The following is a 22,440-nucleotide window of genomic DNA, read 5'->3' as shown; positions in this document are numbered from 1 at the left end:
CTATTTTGGCATGTAGGAGTCTGAATAGAATGATTTTAATATATCCCCCACAAAAATGGCACATATTAATAGAATATCATATTAATAGAATATCATAATTTAATTATTATAATTGCTTAACATGATTACAAAAAGTATCACATGTATCACATGTTCAAGAAATACAGGTAAACAGACTAGATTTGAGCAAAGAATAATTTATTAAAACATTATGCATATGTTTTCTCTAATTGTGAAATAATTTCACTTGAAGTCTCTCCAAAGTATCATTTGGAACAGAAAATGCTCCTCCCCAGATTGCCTAGTGCCCCCTTCACATCCTTATTTCTCAGGGTGTAGATGAAGGGGTTGATTGTAGGAGTCACCACTCCATAGAAGAGGGCCATGAACTTGGGCTGGTCCCTTGAGATGGAAGAGGTGGGCTGAAGGTACATGCTAATGGCTGGACCATAAAATAAGAAAACTACAATGAGATGAGAGGAGCATGTCCCAAAGGCCTTTTTCCTCCCCTCAGAAGATTTAATCTTAAGTATGGCATGTCCAATGCTAGCATAGGAAGCAAGAATTAGGCATAGAGGAACAGCTATTATGAAAATGCATACCACAGAGAGTATGAGCTCATTGGCCTCCTTTTCCCCACAGGCAGTCTTTATCAGAACTGGAATCTCACACAACAAGTGATCCAGTTGATTGACACCACACAATGGCAATTGTAATGTAAGAGTGGCTTCAGAGATAGCATAGGTCATTCCACATAGCCACACAATGGATATTAATAAGATACAGATGCGCTGATTCATGATGAGGGTGTAGTGCAGAGGTCTGCAGATGGCCACATAGCGATCAAAAGACATGACAGCCAAGAGAAGACATTCAGTGGCTCCCATTGTGCTAAATAAATAAAGCTGAAGTGCACATCCCATATAGCTGATGGTCTTCTTAGAGCTTCCCAGGTTAAAGAGCATCTGAGGCACAATGCTGGTGGTGTAACACATGTCCAAGAAGGAGAGGTTGGTGAGGAAGAGATACATAGGGCTGTGGAGATGGGCATCTATCTTGCACACCAGAATGATGGCGATGTTTCCCATCATGGCCATGGGATATGTTATGAGAAGAATAACAAATATTGGAAACTCTAGCCAAGGACGATCAGCAAAGCCAAGTAGAATAAACTCTTCAGGGTAGCTATTGTTAATTAGTTCCATATTTTCAATTTGTTTTACCTATAATAGGGAAAAATCAAACACTGTTAAAAATTCTGATAATATCTTATTATGCATTGTTTATCCACTGTCAGAAGATTGGATACAGTAACTTTTAGGGGGGAATAATATAAATGATCTTATACCAAGTGACCCAATTTCCCTTCATAGCGCTGTAAGTAAAAATCAGTTAGTTACCTTCAATAGGTCTGATTCTGAAAGTGAATTTCCTTCTACATAAAATATGGCTATCTTCTTAAATTATGAAGGGGATTATAGAGAAAGTAGAAGTGATTGTGATTTGAAAACTCAAAAATAATGATTTTTGAACTGACTTGCATATGAATCAGTAGAGCACACAATACCAACCATAAAAAAATGAAGTTGTCGCTTGCTGAAAATGGATGAAACAGAACAGCATTTTGTTTAGCACAATAAACCAGAGGCAGAAACACAAGTATCATGTTTTCTCTGATATGCAGAAGTTAGATGGAAAACAAAATGCAAAAGAAGGAGATTTCATGAAAGTAGAAGGGAGAATATTAGGGTATAGGAACTATATAAGGGGAGGGAGAAGAAGAAGTTAAGGGGAGGTTATGGGGATTGAAATTGATCAAATTATGGTGTATGTTTGTACAGATATGCCCAATGAAGTCTACTATTCTCTACAGTTGATATGCACCAACAAAAAACTAAGAAACAAAATTAAGCCTAAAGGGTTGGTAAATGAATATTAGTTCCTATATCAGGGCATATGAGGGAGTAGATGTGGTATGGGGTTGAGAATCACATGACTCATTTTTATAAACACTGCTGTAGGGCAACATAAATATTAAGAATACTAAAATATTGAGGTAGTGATAGTAGAAGAAAATTAAAGAGAGAATCTGGAGCTATGAGAATAAGCAAGATGACCTTGTCTGGCACCTATTAGTTGGTGAAAGAATTATAATTAAATCTGTGGGATAAACAACAGATTTTGTGCAACAAAATCAAGTAGCTGAGAAAAACAGCATTTTGAGAAAGACAAACTACTAATTGAATATTTTTGTTCATATTTTTTCTATTCTCTAGTGAGGTCTTTGGGTTACATAAAATCCACACTGTCTTGTAAGTTGGGCAACATTCAGATGGAAGGTTAAGATAGCATCTCAATGACAAAATTCCAAGATACTTTGTAAGTGAAACCGATAGTTAAAGAAACAAACTACATTCTTATGGTTCCAAAGCACAATTTTGATATTCTATTTATTGTTAAGGTCTCAACACCCTCCTGTAACATGTCACACAAAGCTATTCAGAGCTAAGATGTGAATGCTGCTCTTTGTATGATTCTAGACCAGAAGTATAAAATAATAATAATAAAATAATAATGATTTCAACTAATCCTTCATAATTCCTGTTTGTCAAAAGTTCCAATGAACCCTGTTAAATCAATAAGTAACCACCTCCATTATCCATTTTATCATATCAAAATCCTATGATAGGGGAAATTTCAGTATATTTTCATAAACAGTCATTCATTCTAATCTCCTGGTAACAGAGAAGATTGTAAAGACAAAAAAAAAAAAAAAGATAGATTCTTTAAATGAGGTGGTGAAATACTGAGACAATAAGTTCAGAGTTTCAAGATTCTATAGAAAGCATATGTACACTGGTAATGTTTGTCAACGATTGTGGCCCAGACACTTCACTTAGGTAACATTTTAAAATGTTATTTTTTAGTACCATACATGCCTAGCCTACTTTTTTTAATGATGAAAATTCTGTGTTGTAGATGAGATATATAATTATCATGATATTAATTCATTGGATTCTTAAAATAAATATTTGTAAAACGGCAAGCTACCCACATTGTTATGTAATTGAAGCATGGACATCTATTTTCTATTCATTTAATAATGTTATATTTACCCTTTATATATATATATATGTGTGTGTGTGTGTGTGTGTGTGTGTGTGTGTGTGTGTATTTAACCAGGAACCATCCTTCAATATGTTAAAATAATTTTAGATTTGATACTTTATGAATTCTTCATATATATCTCTAATGACAGCATTTACTCCAGTATTATTTCCACAATTTTATTAAATTTAAATTATTTAAAAAATTTCATTCTTATTATTCACCTAGTAGTAGTTTTGTAAATGCTCATCACTCCTTTCTAAAGACAAAATTAGGGGTTGGGGTTGTGGCTCAGTTGTAGACCACTTGCCTAGCATGTGTTTGATCCTCAGCACCACATATAAACAAATGAATAAAATAAAGGTCCATCAACAACTAAAAAAATTTTTAAGAAACAAAATTATAACACATTTGAACATCAATAACATTTGTGATTCATGGTAATAGCACTGGGCAGTATCAGTATCATGAATTTTGTAAGGAAACAGGACCACTGAAAAATAGCTAATTAGCTATTAACATGAGGTTAGTAAAGGTTTTATTTTGAAAGAGTTAAAACAGGAAATTTCCTAATTGTGATGACTCAGGTAGACAGAAATCTCCTGTTTTATGGAAAAATCTGGTATGATTTGTATCTGCTTCCTTTAAAGCTTCCATTTGCTTATGTAACATTTAGTATGGATGACTAATTTGGTTCAATCTGTTCTGTTGGAGCTTAGTGGAGGAGTACAGTTCAAAACTAGATTTGCACAGAGACACCACAGCAAGTGTGAATTTATTTGGAAGCATTATATATCCACACATTATTAGTTCTATAATTCTATTTGTAGGTCTCTTTTATCTTCTCCCTGTCATTCTCATATTTCATTACTTTTACCTCTTGGATTTTGTGGCTTTTGAATCTTCTACTTTCAGGGACTTTTAATTACTGTTTCACCTCATGGGGGTCTATTTATCTACAAATATTAAAGTCACTTTCATGAAGTATCAAACTCTATTCCTTAGATATCTCCTTAGTATCTCCATTCACATTTCATTGTAGTATATCCTATTCACACTTCATTTTCATCACACACAATATATTTATCACATTCCTTAGCTCTATATCATAAAAGTCCACAAGAAGAAATAAGAGTTACTTCTTTATCCGACACCAAAATATCTGGATGAAACATGAGAACAAGTCAATCTATGAAAAATTTGTATACTAAAATAGGATTTATACAATATATTCACATGATTGAATGAATGCTTCAAACTCCACTTAGATAGTAAGCATTTCAGAAATGGTATTTATTGAAATTTAAATGCTTTTAATGTTATTTTAAGTAAGAGATTGAAAAAAGTGAATAGATAGAAAGAGTAATCTAATTGCTTCTAAAGTCACTAGTGTAGGTATTTCTAAAGTTTAAAGAAGCCTTCTTGAAATGAAAAGAAAAGAAATAATGAAATGAAATGAAATGAAATGCCCTCTGAATTTCATACCCATATCAGGTGCTGGGCTCTACACACATTCCAACCTTCCCTGAGAATGCCTAACCCATAAAGTGTATTTTTACTTACCTTATTTTGATAAATATGATTCAGTTAAAAGGATTTTTGAAGGAGTACCCTAAACCTTTTTATACCTTCAGAGAATAATAAACTGTATTATATAGATGAGTACAATACTTAAGAATTAACTTCAAAACCCTTTGTTTTTGCAGTTGATAAAAGTTGCCAAAAAGGAAAGACATGCATTAGAAAGGTGATGGTAGAGAGCACAAAAAATGCTTCGTGGGAATGCTATTTGTACACTATTACTGAAATCTCTTGGGCATGGATTTCAAACAAACCATTTATTTGTCCTTATCCCAGTTGAGTTTCCAGAGAATGTTCCACAGGAGAGAGTTCTTTGTGGAAATGCATCTTTTGCACAATTAGTTACCTACTGAATTAAGTTGGAAGCCAGTCTCTTCTGTTGTTAGATGTGTTTTCAAAATAACCACATCCAATTTCCCAAGGTGTTAAACATTTATTTCATTTTTATTTATTTAAGACTGTATGTATGTATGTATGTATGTATGTATGTATGTATTTATGGATTTTTCTATTGATGAATAATAACTGTGCATCCTTATGGGATACAGTGTGATGTTTTGGTACATTTATACATTGTATGTCGATGATCTGAGAATACTAACTTATCCATCATGTCAAACACTTGTCATTTGTTTTTGTTGAGTACAAACTTCTAGTTTGAATTATATAATAAAATATTATTTACTACAGCAAACTTCTGTGTAATAGAACACTAACACTCTTCTTCCTATATGGCTATGACTTTGTAACATTATGACTTTTGTAACATTATGTTATTTATACAATGTAGATACAATGTAATCTCTTAATAGTGTGTAAATATTTTCTTCTAGTCTGAGGTTTGCTTGTTCAATTTACTGATTATTTCCTTTACTATTTCTAAAAACTTCTAGTTTTGTATGCTTTTCTTTTTTTCATTTGTTGCCTGTACCTTTACATTCTTGTCCAAAAATTCTTTTCCAGACCAATGCCATAGTGTTTCTAGTTTTTCTAAAGTTTTGGGCTTTACATTTAGGCCTTTGATTCATTTTGACTTGATTTTTTAATATATGATGAGAGAAAGCAGTCTAGTCTCATTCTACACTCAGACTTCCATTTTCCTCAGCAGCATTTATTGAAGAGGAAGTCCTTGCCCATGTGCACATTTTTGGTTCCTTTGTAAAAAATCTTTTGGTTGTAAGTGCATGAGTGAATTTCTGTTTTTTCTTTTATTTTACATTGCTCTATGTGCCTGTTTTTTAGTGCAAGTACCAAACTCTTTTGGTTCTTTAGCTTTGTAGGATATTTTGAACCCAGATTATGTTTTGTCTTCAGATTCCTTTTTTTGCTCAAAATTGCTTTGGATGCATGAGATCTTCTGTTTTCCATATAAACTGTAGAATTGCTTTTTTCTATTTCAGTGAAGTATGATATTGAACACTGATTTTAAATAAAATACAATCAAGCTCTATATTTTCAGGTCAATTGATTCCAGGATGCCACAGATACAAAAATCTATACATTTTCAAGTCCTTTATATAAATACATAGTATTTGCATATAACCTGCATGTATCCTCCTTTATAGTGTAAATCTTTTCTAGATTTAATTTTAATTCCTAATACAATGTAAATAGTCGTTATAAGAAAATGTTTAGGCAATAAAAACAAAAAAAATATCTGCACATGCTTAGTACAGACATAATCATTGTAGACCTATTTACATAGTACATGATCTATTATTGCTTAAATGTATGGACTGAGAACCCAAGAACATGAAGGAATAACTGTACAGTGAATTAAATAAGTAGGTAAAATCAGAACTAGTTTAAATAAATGCTTTGGGGGAATTTAAATGTGGGTTCTGTGATATCATATTTCATTTATTCTTAAAATATCTCACATAATATGTTACTATGTCTAATCTGATTTGTTTTTTGGCTGTTGAGTTCCTTATGTATTCTGTAAATTAATCCCCTGTCAGATAAATAGTTTGCAAATTTTCTTTATTCCTTATATTGTTTCTTCACTCTGTTGATTCTTTCCTTTCACTGTGCAGAAGATATAAAATTCCATTTTACTTTAATGTTCTTTTGCTACCTGTACTTTTGAGGTTTATTTAAAAAGCTACTGCTTATGCCAAAGTCTTGAAGAGTTTCCAACATTTTTTTCTAGTAGTGTCATAGTTTCCCATCTTACATTCATGTTTTGATCCATTTTGAGGTTTTTTTTTTTTTTTTTTTTTTTTGCATATGATGAGAGACAGAGGTCAAATTTTAATCTTTTGTACATCAGTTTTCAATTTTCCCAGCACAACTTATTAAACAGACTATCCTTATTGCAGTATAGCAATGTATATTCTTTTTTTTTTTTTTTTCCCTTTGATGAGAATTATTTGACTGCAAATGCAAGGGGTTATATCTGGGCACTCTATTCTCTTCCATTGGTCTGTGTCTGTGTTTTTAAGTTTGTTCTAATTAGTTATACATGACAGTAGAATGCATTTTCACACATTGTACACAAATGGAGCATAATTTATCATTCCTCTGGCTGTACATGGTACTGTCACACCAGTAGTGTAATCATACATGTGTATAGGGTAATAATGTCTTTCTCACTTGACAGTCCTTCTCTTCCCCACACCACACCCCTCCCCTTATTCACCTGTGCACAATGTGTGTCTGTTTTTATTTTGATTACTGTAACTGTGTGGCATATTTTGAATCAAGTAGTATGGTATCTCCTATTTTGTCCTTTTTGGTCAATATTTGGCAATTTGGAGTACTTTACATGCATCCATATGAATTTTAGGGTTTTTTAAAATAATTCTGTAAAGAATATCATTAGTACTTTAATGGCATAGAATCTGTATAATACTTTGGGCAATATGAACAGTTTAATAATATTATTATTCATAAATATCATAGTCCATTATAATTTTTGTGTCCTCTGTAATTTCTTTCACCAGAGTTCTGTAATTTTTTTACAGAGGTCTTTTGTTTCCTTGATTCAAGTCATTAAATTCTTGTTAAGTGTCTTTTTTTTTTCTCATTAGGCTCAATGTTTGGGATTTCAATGATTTCATTAGTGCATTATGCTTTTACATAATAATGGTGTTCATTTTGACATGATCATGCATACATAGGATATAGTTGGTTCCATTTCACTCCCTATTACTTTCTCTTTTTCTCTCCTTCTCTTGTTCCTCTTCGTCTACTCTACTGGTCTTCTATTTATTTACTGTTTTTTAAATTTGTTCTTTTATAGATAAAAAAAATAAAGGTGAAATTCACTATGGTATATTTACATGTGTACATAGCATATTTGGGTCACTTTCATTCTGCGATTTCTTTCTTTTCCCATCCCTCTACCCTCCCTCACAATCTCATTCCTTTACTCCACCAATCTTTTTTTCTATTTTTATGGAAACACCCCTCTCCCTCCTCTTTTTTCTTATTTGCTCTAGCTTCCATATGTGAGAGAAAACATTTGACCCTTGACTTTCTGAGTCTGGCTTATTTCACTTGGCATGATGTTCTCCAGTTTCATCCATTTACCAGTAAATATTGTAAATTTTTTTGTGGTTCAGTAAAACTATTGTGTGCTTGTGTGTATTATTCATATATATGTATGCGTAATATGTGCATATATACATGTTTGTAGGGTATATATATATGTGTGTGTGTGTGTGTGTGTGTGTGTGTGTATGCACACACACACACACACACACACACACACACATATGCCACTTCTTTATATTGAGTACTCTAATCTGGGTATAAAATTGTAGTAGTGTTCTTGAATAGGTTGAGAAATCAGTTATTAAAGATAGTAAAATTGCTATTATATTATATAGAAATTGAAAAGAAGAGAAAAAAATGGACCAAAAAATGTAAAGATAGAATAAGTAATGAAAACTACAATAAAAATAGCAGAGGAAAAAATGGGAGGTATTTGAGGTAGGAGTAGATGATACAAGATGGAAAAGAGAGGTTAAGAGAAGCAAATGTAAACCTGAGCTAGGAACACAAAAATAGGAAGAATGTTTCTAGTTAATCCTTTAAAACATTAGAAGAAATACAATCAAATATGTTGAGGGATTCAGTGTCAAATAATAGGGGACCAGCAATGGATTCAATATGAAAAGTGTTATCTGTAAGATCACTGCTCGTCATAATCCATGGCAAGGTAGAAAGAGTTCTTAATGATTCTTATTTGTATTTCATCAGGATTTGGAAACTTTAGAAGATGTCCACTACTTCTCACCTTTACTTCTAGGTTTCCTTGGATATGGATGTAGTGATTACACCAGCTCTCACCTCTGATGTAACTCTAGAAGAACCCCCGGAGCCCTATCTTTGGTGTCACATACCTACTAGCTTCCTCTTGGGTCAGAGCAGACAGTCCCTAATTGTGACTTAGTAGCCAGGTTTTTCCCTGCTAAGGGTTGCTTTCTTAGGTGCCCTCCTGAAGAAAAGCTCCTTTTATCAGCACTGTCAAATCCAGTTTGGGTTTGCCTGTGATATTTTGAAGTGTGTGGGGTTTGGTGGTCTAAGGTAGAGGTATTATACTCTGGCTGATGTGGTGCTGGTTGGCCTGTTGAGGGACAGGGGCTGTTGCCTCTTCTGGAGTGCAGAGGGTGCAGGTAAGTGGGTTGTATCTGGGCACACTGGATGGCAGATGGTGTCTGTGTGATGCTCCTCTGTAAGCCCCTTTATGAGGTGTATTGCTATTGTGTATGCATGAGGTTCTTTGCTGGCTACTTGGAGTTATCTTTTGAACATGCCTTCTATGGGTTCAGGAGTTATCTTTAGAACATGCCTTCTATGGGTTCATGAATCTGAATAAGAGTCAAGTTAACTGAATGCTCTGGACTCTTCTGGAGGTTTTGGGGCACAGAAGCTTCTTCTCAGTTGCTATTTTTTTCTCACCAACCAGTGCTCATTACCCCGAGTCCTGAGTTTGCATGCTTGGAGGGTTCTGTGTCTGCTGACTGTTTCTGTTGGATGTGAGAATGAAGGGTTCAGAGTTCAGGGCTCTCACTGTCTGCTGTGGGATGCTTAGCACCTGCTCCCTTCTGCAGGGGTTTCTTTATACTGGCATAGAACTTGATGACTGTCTTCAATTGTGCAGCCTATAAATATGGGCTCTCTGTGGGAAGTCTGTGGCCCAAAAGCCTCTACCCTGGTTGGGGTACTCTTCCTGTGACCCCGGTAGAGTTTCAGTTGACCCGCTTTCGTCTGAGCTCCTAAGCTGGCAACTGTGAATGTCACCTTCCCTCCACTTGCGTTTCTTTGTAGCAACACTATCTAAGTGCTTGGCAGCTGTCTGCCCTGGTGGGGCCTGTGGTGTACACTCTTTTTGGGCAGTTTGTGGCACAGAAACCTCCACACTGGTTGCTGTAGATCACCAGGATTTTATTCATCACTGTGATGGGGGTACAGTGTCAATTGGCCCATCTTTGCCTGAGGTCCTGCAGAGGTTGTGAGGAGCACTGAATTGGGGTTAGCACTCCCCAGGAATGATTTATTCTTGGGTCAATTCCATTTTATTCCTCTTGTCCTAGATGAGGGGGAGTGGGTTTCAGTAACCTTCGGCTAACTATCCCTCTTCAAGTTCCTTCCAATCAATCAGATTACTGAAACAACAGTTTCCAAGCAGTTCCCTCTGATTTTACTTATTACGACTTATAGGTGGGGAGAAGCTTTATTGCTTTAATTTCTTCAAAGGAGACTAACTAGCTACAGACTCTACCAAATGGATGTCCTCCTTGGCGTAGCTTTCAGCCTACAATTTGGGTTAAACTGTGATCTCCTTTATTGTATTTGCAGTTCCTGCCCCATTTTAACTTGGTCTGATTTTTGTACCAAATCTTGTTAAGAAAGTAAGATTATGGGTTGCTTTTTCTCTCCCTTTTTGTTACCCTTCCCCTCTCACCCCACCATGGTCAGGGTTTGGGGTCAAGGATTTCTGTTTTTATTTTCTGCTTCAGTAACCAAATTTCAATTCCCCCTTGTCTCAAACTGTCCCATATGGAGTTTTTACAGTGTTTACTCTGTCATTGTCTCTCTGCTTCTTTCTCTACTTTGTTTCTGGCCATGGAGGAGTTGAGGGTTGCTCCTTAGGTCCACTTCTGTCATCATTTCCTCTCCTTGATTATATTTATTCTTAGAGATTTTATTATATTTTAGTGGCTGTCAAAACTGGGATTTCATTCTTGATTTCTCTTTGAGTACTCTTATTATTGCTTACAAAAGTGCTCCTTCTTTTGTTGTGTAGATTTTGTGTACTGCAACTTTACTGAATTCATTTATCAGTTTCAATGGTGTTCTAGTGGAATATTTAGCATTTTTTTCTATATAGAAGCATATCTTCTGCGATAATGAATAATTTGAATTATCCCTTTCTATTTTATTTTCTCTTGCCTAATTACCCTGGCTAAGACTTCCAGTGCTATGTTGAATAATATTGGTGAAAGTGGGCATATTTGTCTTGCTCCAGGTTTTAGAGAAAAATTTTCAGTTTTTCCCTACTCAATGTTATGCTAAATGTGGGTTTTCCATAGATGTCCTCTATTATGTTGAAATATGTTCCTTCTATATCTACTTTAGTATAATTTTTATCCTGAAGGGATGTCAAGCTTTTAGCAAATGCTTTTTCTCAACTACAGAGATATTCACATGATTTTTGTTCTACCCTTTGTTGATATAGTGTATTATATTTATTGATTTACATATAGGTGCAAATAGGTACTTTGGTTGTGGTCTATGTAAGGCGTTGAACCATCCTTGCATTCTGGAGTTCTACTTAATCATGTCAGTGATCTCCTTTTCTCTGTGCTGTTGGATACTATTTGCTGATACTTTGTTGAATATTTTATTTTGCTTGTGTATTCATTTGAGATATGGATCTAGGGTGTTCTTTTTAGTGTGTGTCCTTATCTGGTTTCAGTGTAAGGGTAATGCTAGTTTTAAACAAAGAGTTTGGTACAATTCCTATCTTCTCCATTTTTGGGGGGAAAGGGAATAGTTTGAGAAAAATTATAATTCGTTCTTCTTTAAATGTTTTGTAGAATTTAGCTCTAAAGCCATCACATCTTAGACTTTTCTTTGATGAAGATTTTAAATCACTGCTTTGATTATATTACTCATTATTGGTCTGTTCAGAGTGTCTATTTCTTCTTGATTCAATCATTTTAGGGTGTTTTTGTCCAGGAACTTCTTCATCTCTTCCAGGTTTTCCAATTTGTTAGCATATAATTGTTAATATTAATTTATTATGATCACTTTTATTTCTTGGTATCAAGAAATAAAATGTAATGTAATGTCTCCTTTTTCATCTCTGATTTTATTTATTTGGGGTTTTTCTTTTTCTTTTCCTTTTTTTTTTTTTTTGTCTAGCTAAAGATTTGTCAATTTTGTTTATCTTTAACAAAAAATCCAATGTTGGTTCATCTTTTGTATAATACATTCATCTTTTGTATAATGTTTTTTAGTTTTGATTTAATTTATTTCTGTTCTGATCTTTATTTTTCTTTTGAATAGATTTACATATAGTTTGTTCTTTCTTGTATAAGTACTGAAGATGTATCATTAGATTGTTTATTTGAAATCTTTCCATTTTCAATGTATTCATTTATTATTATAAGCTTCCCTCTTAATACTACTTTTGCTGTAGCCCACAGAGTTTTATGTTTTCATTTTCATTTGTTTCAAGAATTTTTTTTCCTTTTTACTGTCTTCAATATCCCATTGGTTTTTTAGGAGTGTGTTGTCAAATTTCCAAGCACTTGAATATTTTCCACTGTACTTGTTTATTTCTAGTTTATTCCATTTTTTCGTTGGAAAATACATGAAAGGATTTCAATTTTTAAAATATTTATTGAGACCAGCATATGATTTATCCTGGAGTTTTTTTTCTATTTGCAATAAGTATACACACTCTGCTATATTGGATAGGATACTCGTTAAATGTTTTTCAGGTCAATTCCATTTAAAATATAGTTTAATTCTGATGTATCTTTACCAATTTTCTGTCTGAATGATTTGATCATTGAGAAAATTGGGGTATTTGATTCACCAAGTATTATTGCATTGAAGTCTGTCTCTCTCTTCAAATTTAATAATATTTTGTTTTAAATATTTGGGTGGTCTGGTATTGGGTGCAAATATACTTATAATAATTTCTTCTTGCTGAACTGATTCTTTTAATATATAATGACTATCTTCATATATTTTTACAATTTTGGATTTAATTTTTCTTCTATATGGTATGAATGAAGCTGCTTCTGCTTGCTTTTGGTTTGTGAAATATATCTTTCTTCAAATCTTCATTTGGTGTATTTTTAATAGTGAATTCAAGTGAATTTCTTTTAGGCAGTATATAATTGGAACTTACTTTTTTAATCCATTGACTAACCTTTTCCTTTTGATTAGAGAATTTGATTCATTTATACTCAAAGCTATTATTGATAAGGTATGAATCTACTGCTGTCATTTTGTTGTTTTTTGATTTTTTTTTTTTTTTTTTTTTTACAAATTCTTTCTCTTTCTTCCTTTCCACCTCTCTGATGATTTCCCTCAAATTTTCCTTACCAAGGGAGTGTTTTATTCTAATTCATTTCTGAAGGATAGCACTGTGGAACTTAGTATTCTTAGTTTGCAGATTTTTTTTTTTTTTTTTTTTTTTCCTTCAGGACTTTGAAGTTATCATCCTGTTCTCTTATGACCTAAAAGATTTCTGCTGAGAAAGCTGCCTTAGTCTAATGATGATTCCTTTATGTGTGACTTGACACTATTCTCTTGTTGTTTTTTAAATTCTCTCTTTGGCTTCTACTTTTAATAGTTTGATTACAATTTGCCTTATGGAAATTCTTCCTGTGTTGATTCTGGTTGATGTCCTTTGAGGCTCTGAATCCTGATGTCCATGTCCCTTTTAAAATGGGAAATTTTAAGCTATTAATTGAATTAAATAGGCTTTTTTTTTTTTTTGCATTTTCCTCTTTTTCTTGTTCCACAACTCCTAAAATATGATTATTTGTTTATTTAATACTGTTCTAGGCCTGACCCCTAAGCCAAGGTCGGCCCACTGACCCCCACGCCGAGGTTGGACGCCATTGCTGAGCCTGCCTGCCTGCCCCCCTACTGCTGAGGAACACTGCACTTACCTCTGTGCTGACTCACTGCACCCTCGCTGGAACTCCCCAGCTTCTTTGGAGGCTGGTGCAGTGCCAGGGTCCAGCCCTAGCAGGGGTCAGGTGTCCTAGGTGGATGGGAGGCATCATCGTGGTGGAGAAACAGCACACAAAGACACTGAGTGTTCTGAGGCTTAATCTGTCTTTATTTTTTCTGCCAGTCTTTTCATAGATATTTTTCTTTAGTAATGATTATATCATTTTATGGTTAGTTTAAAACAAGAGAAACCCTCAAAAGTACAATCTCTGCTGCTTCTCAAAGTACACATTCTCTCTGTATGACAGCCTAGACCAAAACAACCTTATTTCCCAGGTAGACTGAAACAAACATCTCCCTTCTAAACTGAGGGCACCATGATCTGCCAGCCTTCAACCTTCAGAACAAACACATCATTAGATTTTCTAAGAAACTACCCCTACCAAGAACTCCAGTGTTTAACAGTGAAAAGTTTTTACTATTATTAAATGGCAAAGAAATCAACTTATATTTAATATTTAGTCTATTTTAATTTCATACAATGGCAGACTACAATCTTATTCTGATTCTCAAAGAATTAGACTAAACATAGGAAAAGCACAAATTATATTTTTGACTAACCTAAAATGTTTTTATTATGTAAAGAATCTCTAGAATCAACTATTAAAACTAAGAAAGCAACAAAGGCTAAACACCACATCTAAGCTCAGAGGAATGCCTCTTTATCCATCTATTATTATACAAAAGCAATCACAGTCTCCTTTTAACTCGAGCACAGCTACAGTTGTTTATTTTCATATATTTATCTATGTATTACTGCTAAATTTTTATTGTGCAGTATTTTGTGTCCCAATATAGTAAAAGCTCCCCAATGTTTTTCCAATAAGTTTCTAAATGATATACTGATTATTAATATTAAACAGCAACTGCATGGGCTGGGGAGATAGCTCAGCTGGTAGAGTGCTTGCCGCGAAAGCACAAGACCCTGAGTTCGATCCCCAGTACCGCAAAAATAAAAAAAAAAAAAAACAACCGCACATGGAGACATGCCATGCCTATGGTCCCCAAAAGGGTGGACGATCAACAGAACCATGTCAAGTTTCGGATCCTCTACTCCAACAGACCGTGTCAAGTGTCGGAGTGGCGGTAAATAGACACAGCAGTGCAGGCATTTTGAATTATTCCTGAGGGCATGGCCATCATCATCGGCAGGGCGGCTCCCTTCCTGAGACACCTGCAGGAGACTGGAGGCCCTTTGACAGGACTCAGGTTTCAAGAAGAGGAGGTATTGAGAGATTCAGGACCAACTCAGAGCCGCCGGGTGAGTCTCTTCCACTGGGCGAGGTTCCCTGGACGGGTCAGTAGTCCTGGAAAGCAGGAAATTTTGTGGAGTAGAGTTGCCCAGTGAGACTCCCCTGCTGGAGCCATGAACCCAGGCAACTGGGAGCATTGTAAGGCAGGACAGCCCAGCAAGAGACTTCGGCACAGAGCAAGGGTCCCAGACCTGGGCAGTAGGTCCAGTCCCCAGGGAACGTCATAGAGGAGGGCTGCTCAGAGAGAGAATCCCTCACAGGGCCAGGCCCCCCAGACCAGGTGGTAGTTCTGGGCCCCAGGGAACACTGCAGAAGAGGGCTGCCAGGTCCAGGTGGTGGTTCTGGATCAAAGGAAATCTCTTGGAGGAGAGCTGCCCAGCAAGACGTCCCCACCAGATGAGTCTTCCCCACCAGGCAGGGCTTTCCCACCAGGGTAGTAGAACTAGAGACACAAACTCAGACCAGACGTGCCCCAGCCTGCAGTCAGTCCCCCTTTTGACTGACCATCGGTCACCAAGTGGAGGTGCCTCTGCCCACCAGCAGGAAATATACCCCACCTGAAAGCCACCACCCCTAGAGGGACAGGTTCCTTGTGGAGCACTGCATTATCAAGTTCCTCCAAGACTTCAGGCTACTGAAGGCTAGGAGGTTAGTTATTGGAAATCTACAGGGACACTATAAGTCATTAGAGGAAATCTACAATATCTCAGAGTTTCACTACTAGAGGGGTAGACATAGAAGTATGAGAAAACAAGGGAAGAAAATGTCTTAAACAAACCTAGATGCTACATCAATAAATCCAAAAACAGCATGGCAGAAGAAATGTCAGAAAGGGAGTTCAGAATGTACATAATTAAAATGATCAGAGAAGCAAAGGCTGACAGGAAAGAGCAAATGCGGACTTTGAATGATTGCACCACTCAGCAGTTATAAGAGCAAATGTGGGAAGCAAAAGATCATTTCAATAAAGAGTTAGAGATACTGAAAAAAAAAGACCAGACAGAAATCCTTGAAATGAAGGAAACAATAAACCAAATTAAAAACTCCATAGAAAGCATAAACAATAGGCTAGAACACCTGGAAGACAGAACCTCAGACATTGAAGAAAAATATTTAATCTTGAAAACAAAGTTGACCAAACAGAGAAGATGGTAAGAAATCATGAACAGGATCTCCAAGGATTATGGTATTTTATGAAAAGGCCAAATTTAAGAATTATTGGGATTGAGGAAGGCTTAGAGAAACAAACCAAAGGAATGAATAATCTATTCAATGAAATAGTATCAGAAAATTTCCAAAATCTGAAGGATGAAATGGAAAATCAAATACAAGAGGCTTACAGTTCTCCAAATATACAAAATTAAACAGACCCACACCAATGGCACATTATGATGAAAATATCTAACATACCAAATAAAGAAAGAATTTTAAAGACTGCGAGAGAAAAGAATCAAATTACATTCAGGGGGAAACCAATACGGGTATCAGCAGATTTTTCAACCCAGACCCTAAAAGCTAGAAGGGACTGGAACAACATTTTTCAAGCTCTGAAAGAAAACAGATGTCAACCAAGAAGCTTATACCCGGCAAAACTTACCTTCACATTTGACGACGAAATAAAATGCTGCCATGATAAACAAAAGCTAAAAGAATTTACAAAAAGAAAGCTGGCACTACAGAACACTCTCAGCAAAATATTCCATGAGGATGAGATGAAAAACAATGATGTAAGTCAGCAAAGGGAGGAACTACCCTAAAGGAACAGTCAAATAAAGGAGAAACCAAGTTGTGTCAAAAAACAAAAATGAGCCAAATGAACAGAAACACAAATCATATCTCAATAATAACCCTGAATGTTAATGGCTTGAACTCATCAATCAAAAGACATAGACTGGCAGATTGGATTAAAAACAAAGATCCAGGAGCTGGGGAGAGGGCTCAGTCAGTAGAGTGCTTGCCTTGTAAGCACAAGGCCTTGGGTTCGATCCCCAGCACCCCCACCCAAAAAAAAAAAAAAAAAAACCAAAGATCCAACAATATGCTGTCCGCAAGAGACTCATCTCATAGAAACAGATACCCATAGACTAAAGGTGAAAGGATGGGGGAAAACATACCATGCACATGGAATCAGCAAAATGACTGGAGTATCCATTCTCATATCAGATAATGTGGACTTCAAGCCAAAGGGAGTCAGAAGGGATAAAGAAGGACATTGCATACTTCTTAACAGAAGCATAAATCAGCAAGACATAACAATCATAAATATCTATGCCCCAAACAGTGGCTCATCCATGTACTCCAGAAATCAAATAGACCACAACACAATAATAGTAGGTGACTTTAACACACCTCTCTCACCAATGGACAGATCTTCCAAACAAAAATTGAACAAAGAAACCACAGATATCAATAACACAATCAATAATTTAGACTTAATGGACACTTACAGAATATACCATCCAACAAAGGGCGAATATGCTTTCTTCTCAGCAGCACGTGGATCCTTCTCTAACATAGACCATATTTTATGCCACAAAGCTAATGTTAGCAAATACAAGAAGATAGAGATACTACCTTGTATTCTATCAGATCATAATGGATTGAAATTAGACATAAATGACACAATAAAACAGAAATTACTCCAACAACTGGAGATTAAATAATACACTATTGTATGATGAATGGATAACACATGATATCAGGAGAGAAATTAAAATATTCTTAGAGGTAAATGAGAACTATGATACATCATATCAAAATCCATGGGACACTATGAAAGCAGTTCTTAGGGGAAAATCTATTTCATGGAGCACATTCAATAAAAGAAGATAAAATCAACAAATAAATGACCTAACACTACAGCTCAAAGCCCTAGAAAAAGAAGAACAGAGCAACACCAAAAGTAGTAGAAGACAGGAAATAGTTAAAATCAGAGCTAAAATCAACGAAATTGAAACACAAGAAACAATCAAAAAAATTGACAAAATAAATAGTTGGTTCTTTGAAAAAATAAACAAAATTGATAAATCCTAAGCCACACTAACAAAGAGAAGAAGAGATAAAACTCAAATTACTAAAATTTGGAATGAACAAGGAAATATCACAACAGACATGAGTGAAATACAAAACATAATTAGAAGGTATTTTGAAAATCTCTTCTCCAACAAAATAGAAATCTCAAAGACATCAACAGGTTTCTAGAGACATATGAATTACCTAAACTGAAGCAGGAGGACATACACAATTTAAATAGACCAATTTCAAGTAATGAAATAGAAGAAGTCATCAAAAGCTTACCAACAAAGAAAAGTCCAGGACCAGATGGGTTCTCAGCCGAGTTCTACAAAACCTTTAAAGAAGAGCTCATTCCAATACTTCTCAAAGTATTCCATAAAATAGAAGAGGAGGGAACCCTCCCAAACTCATTCTATGAAGCCAATATTACCCTGATACCTAAACCAGACAGAGACACATCAAGGAAAGAAAATTTCAGACCAACATCCTTAATGAACATCGACGCAAAAATTTTCAACAAAATTTTAGCAAATCGCATACAAAAACATATTACAAAGATAGTGCACCACAATCAAGTGGGTTTTATTCCAGGGAAGCAAGATTGGCTCAAAATCTGGAAATCAATAAATGTAATTCACCGTATCAGCAGACTTAAAGACAAGAATCATATGATTATTTCAATAGATGCAGAAAAAGCATTTGATAAAATACAGCATCCCTTCATGCTGAAAACACTAGAAAAAATAGGGATAGTGGGAACATTCCTTAACATTGTAAAAGCCATCTATGCTAAGCTCATGGCCAATATTATTCTAAATGGTAAAAAACTGAAAGCATTTCCCCTAAAAACTGGAACAAGGCAGGGATGCCCTCTCTCACCACTTCTATTCAACACTGTCCTTGAAACTTTAGCCAGAGCAATTAGACAGACCAAGGAAATTAAAGGGATACGAATAGGAAAAGAAGAACTCAAATTATCTCTATTTGCTGATGACATGATTATATATTTAGAGGAACCCAGAAATTCCATCAGAAAACTTTTAGAACTCATAAGTGAGTTCAGTAAAGTAGCAGGATATAAGATCAATGCTCATAAATCTAATGCATTTTTATTCATATGTGATGAATCTTTAGAAAGAGAAGTAAGGAAAACTACCCATTCACAATAGCCTAGAAAAAAATAAAATACTTGGGAATCAATCTAACAAAAGAGGTGAAAGATCTCTGCATTGAGAACTATAGAACACTAAAAAAAAAAAAAAAAAAAATTAAAGAAAACCTTAGAAGATGGATAGGGATAGACAGAACTAATATTGTCAAAATGACCATACTATCAAAAGTGCTATACAGATTCAGTGCAATTTCAATTAAAATCACAATGAAGTACTTCACATAAATAGAGCAAGCAATCATGAAATTCATCTGGAAGAATAAGAAACCCAGAATAGCTAAAGCAATCCTTAGCGAGAAGAGTGAAGCAGGGGGTATCACAATACCAGAACTTCAACTATACTACAAAGCAATAGTAACAAAAATGGCATGGTATTAGCACCAAAATAGACAGGTAGATCAATGGTACAGAATACAGGACACAGACAAAACCCAAATAAATAGAGTTTTCTCACACTAGACAAAGGTGCCAAAAACATGCAATTTGGAAAAGATAGCCTCTTCAACAAATGGTGCTGGGAAAACTGGAAATCCATATGCAGCAGAATGAAACTAAACCCCTGTCCTACCATGCACAAAAACTCATCTCAAAATGGATCAAGGACCTTGGAATCAGACCAGAGAACCTGCATCTTCTAGGAGAAAAAGTAGGTCCAAATTTTCAACATGTTGGCTTAGGATCAGACTTCCTTAACAGGACTACCATAGCACAAGAAATAAAAGCAAGAATCAATAACTGAGATAGATTCAAACTAAAAAGCTTTCTCTCAGCAAAGGAAACTATCAGCAGTGTAAAGAGAGATCCTACAGAGTGGGAAAAAAATCTTTTCCAATCATACTTCAGATAGAGCACTAATTTCCAGAATATATAAAGAACTCAAAATACTCTACACCAAGAATACAAATAACCCAATCAACAAAAGGGCTAAGGAAATGAACAGGCACTTCACAGAAGAAGATCTACAAGCAATCAACAGACATATGAAAAATGTTCAACATCTCTAGTAATAAGAGAAATGCAATTCAAAACTACCCTAAGATTCCATCTCATCCCAACTAGAATGGCGATTATCAAGAACACAAGCAACAATAGGTGTTGGCGAGGATGTGGTGAAAAAGGTACACTCATACATTGGTGGTGGGGCTGCAAATTAGTGCAGTTACTCTGGAAAGCAGGGTGGAGATTCCTCAGAAAGCTTGGAATGGAACCACCATTTGACCCAGCTATCCCTCTTCTTACCTATACCCAAAGGACTTAAAATCAGCATACTACAGAGATACAGCCACATCAATGTTCATAGCTGCTCAATTCACAATAGCCAGATTGTGGAACCAACCTAGATGCCCCTCAATTGATGAATGGATAAAGAAACTGTGGTATACATATACAATGGAATATTACTCAGCCAAAAAGAATAATAAAATTATGGCATTTGCAGGCAAATGGATGAAATTGGAGAATATCATGCTAAGTGTTATAAGCCAATCTCAAAAAGCCAAAGGACGAATGATCTCGCTGATAAGTGGATGATGATACATAATGGGGGGTTGGAAGGGGGCAAGAATGGAGGAAGAAGGGACTGTATAGAAGGAAAAGTGGGGTGGGAGGGTTGGGGGGAAGGGAAAAATAACAGAATGTATCAAAAACTATTATCCTAGGTCAATGAATAATTACACAAATGGTATGCCTCTTCTTCATGTACAGAGAAACAATATGTATCCCATTGTTTACAATAAAAATAAATAAAAAAAATAGTGTTCTATATATCTCACTGACTATCTTCATTCCTTTTTTCTTTTTATTTTTTTTTAAAGTACACTTTTTCCTTTGTCTTAGTAGGATATTCTAAAATATCTGGCCTCAAGTTAATAAATTCTTCTGCTTGATCTAGCCTGTTGTAGAAGCTCAACAATATTTCAAGTGAAATATTATTTATTTCACTTATTGAAGATTTCATTTCCAAGTTTTCTGACTGATTCTTTTTAATAATTTCTATCACTTTGTTCATTATTCATGGTATTCATATCATGCATTATTTCTTCTCATTTTATTGTATTGTCTGTATTCTCCTGCATCTTGTGTTTCCTAAAGATCATTGCTTTAAATTCTTTTCTGGCATTCCATAGACTTTCCTTAAATTGAGATGTATTTCTGAAGAATTGTTGTGTTCCTTTGGACATGATGTGTTCCCTGGATTTTTCATGTTTCTTGTGCCCTTACTTCAATGTTCGTGCATCTTGTGTAACAAGTGCTTCTTCCAATTTTATTTAGTAGCTTTCAGAATAAAATTATTTTTCATTTATACGTGATATATGTTGTCAGTTAAATAGGTGCTTTGGTTGTGCTATATGCAAGTTCAGAAGTGTAAGCTTCAGCTTTAATCAATTTCAGAAATGTCTATGAGCACCTCAACAGTCTAGATTGCGCAGTTCATGAAGACAGTGGTACAACTTTGCAGTGGATTTGGGTTTCCCATACTGCGTGTCATCAGGCCTCACAGAGTCCAGTGTTGATGGTGTTGGGTCTTGTGAGAGTGGCCAGCATAGTTCCAGGGATGTAAGATGCAGAGGGGATTATCTGGTCCAGAGGACAATCATGGATGTCCCTGGAGGTGTGCAACACTGGCTGCATTGATCCTGGAGCCATGCAATATGGAGGGGACCTTCCTAAAGTCCTTGGGATGACACAGGTCATCCCTGAACTTGAGGCTCTGTCAGCTGCACATCTATAGCAACAGGAGATGAATAGGGTCTCATCCAGGTATTAGCATGGGTGATACTGGTATCTGTGTCACTAGAAGTTGTTGTCCCAGGACTTTGGGATTCTAAGGAGGCCTTCTTTAGATCCTGTGAGGTGAGCACAGGTGACATCAGGGATTTTGGCATCATTATGTATGGACTCAAAACCATGGGCTTTGAAGGGCACTGATCCTAGGACCTTAGCGGGTATAGGTCATTCTGGGGCCCGTGATCCTGGAGCTCGAGGATGTGGATGATACTGGCCCCAGGTCTGGTGGAGTAAGTGCTGATGGTGATGGCAGCAGCAGCAGTTCTGGAGCTGCAGAACATGGATGGGACCATCCCATTCCCACAGGACAATTGTGGA

At 35.6% G+C, this 22,440-nt stretch overlaps 1 protein-coding gene across 1 annotated transcript; it reads right to left on the bottom strand.

The window, feature by feature from the left end:
- Positions 1-266: 266 nt before the first annotated feature.
- LOC124989096 (olfactory receptor 2B11-like) lies at positions 267-1,205 on the bottom strand. The gene has a single exon (XM_047559033.1). The coding sequence runs from the start codon at positions 1,203-1,205 to the stop codon at positions 267-269; it is 939 nt and encodes a 312-aa protein (XP_047414989.1).
- Between the last annotated feature and the right edge of the window lie 21,235 nt (positions 1,206-22,440).

The sequence above is a fragment of the Sciurus carolinensis genome, chromosome 7, assembly GCF_902686445.1.
Source record: "Sciurus carolinensis chromosome 7, mSciCar1.2, whole genome shotgun sequence".
In the NCBI taxonomy this organism is placed as follows: domain Eukaryota; kingdom Metazoa; phylum Chordata; class Mammalia; order Rodentia; family Sciuridae; genus Sciurus; species Sciurus carolinensis.
This window is presented reverse-complemented; position numbering and strand designations above follow the sequence as displayed.

Excerpts from the sequence above, each read along its gene's own strand:
- LOC124989096 (XM_047559033.1), bottom strand. The coding sequence starts at position 1,205 with ATGGAACTAATTAACAATAGCTACCCTGAAGAGTTTATTCTACTTGGC.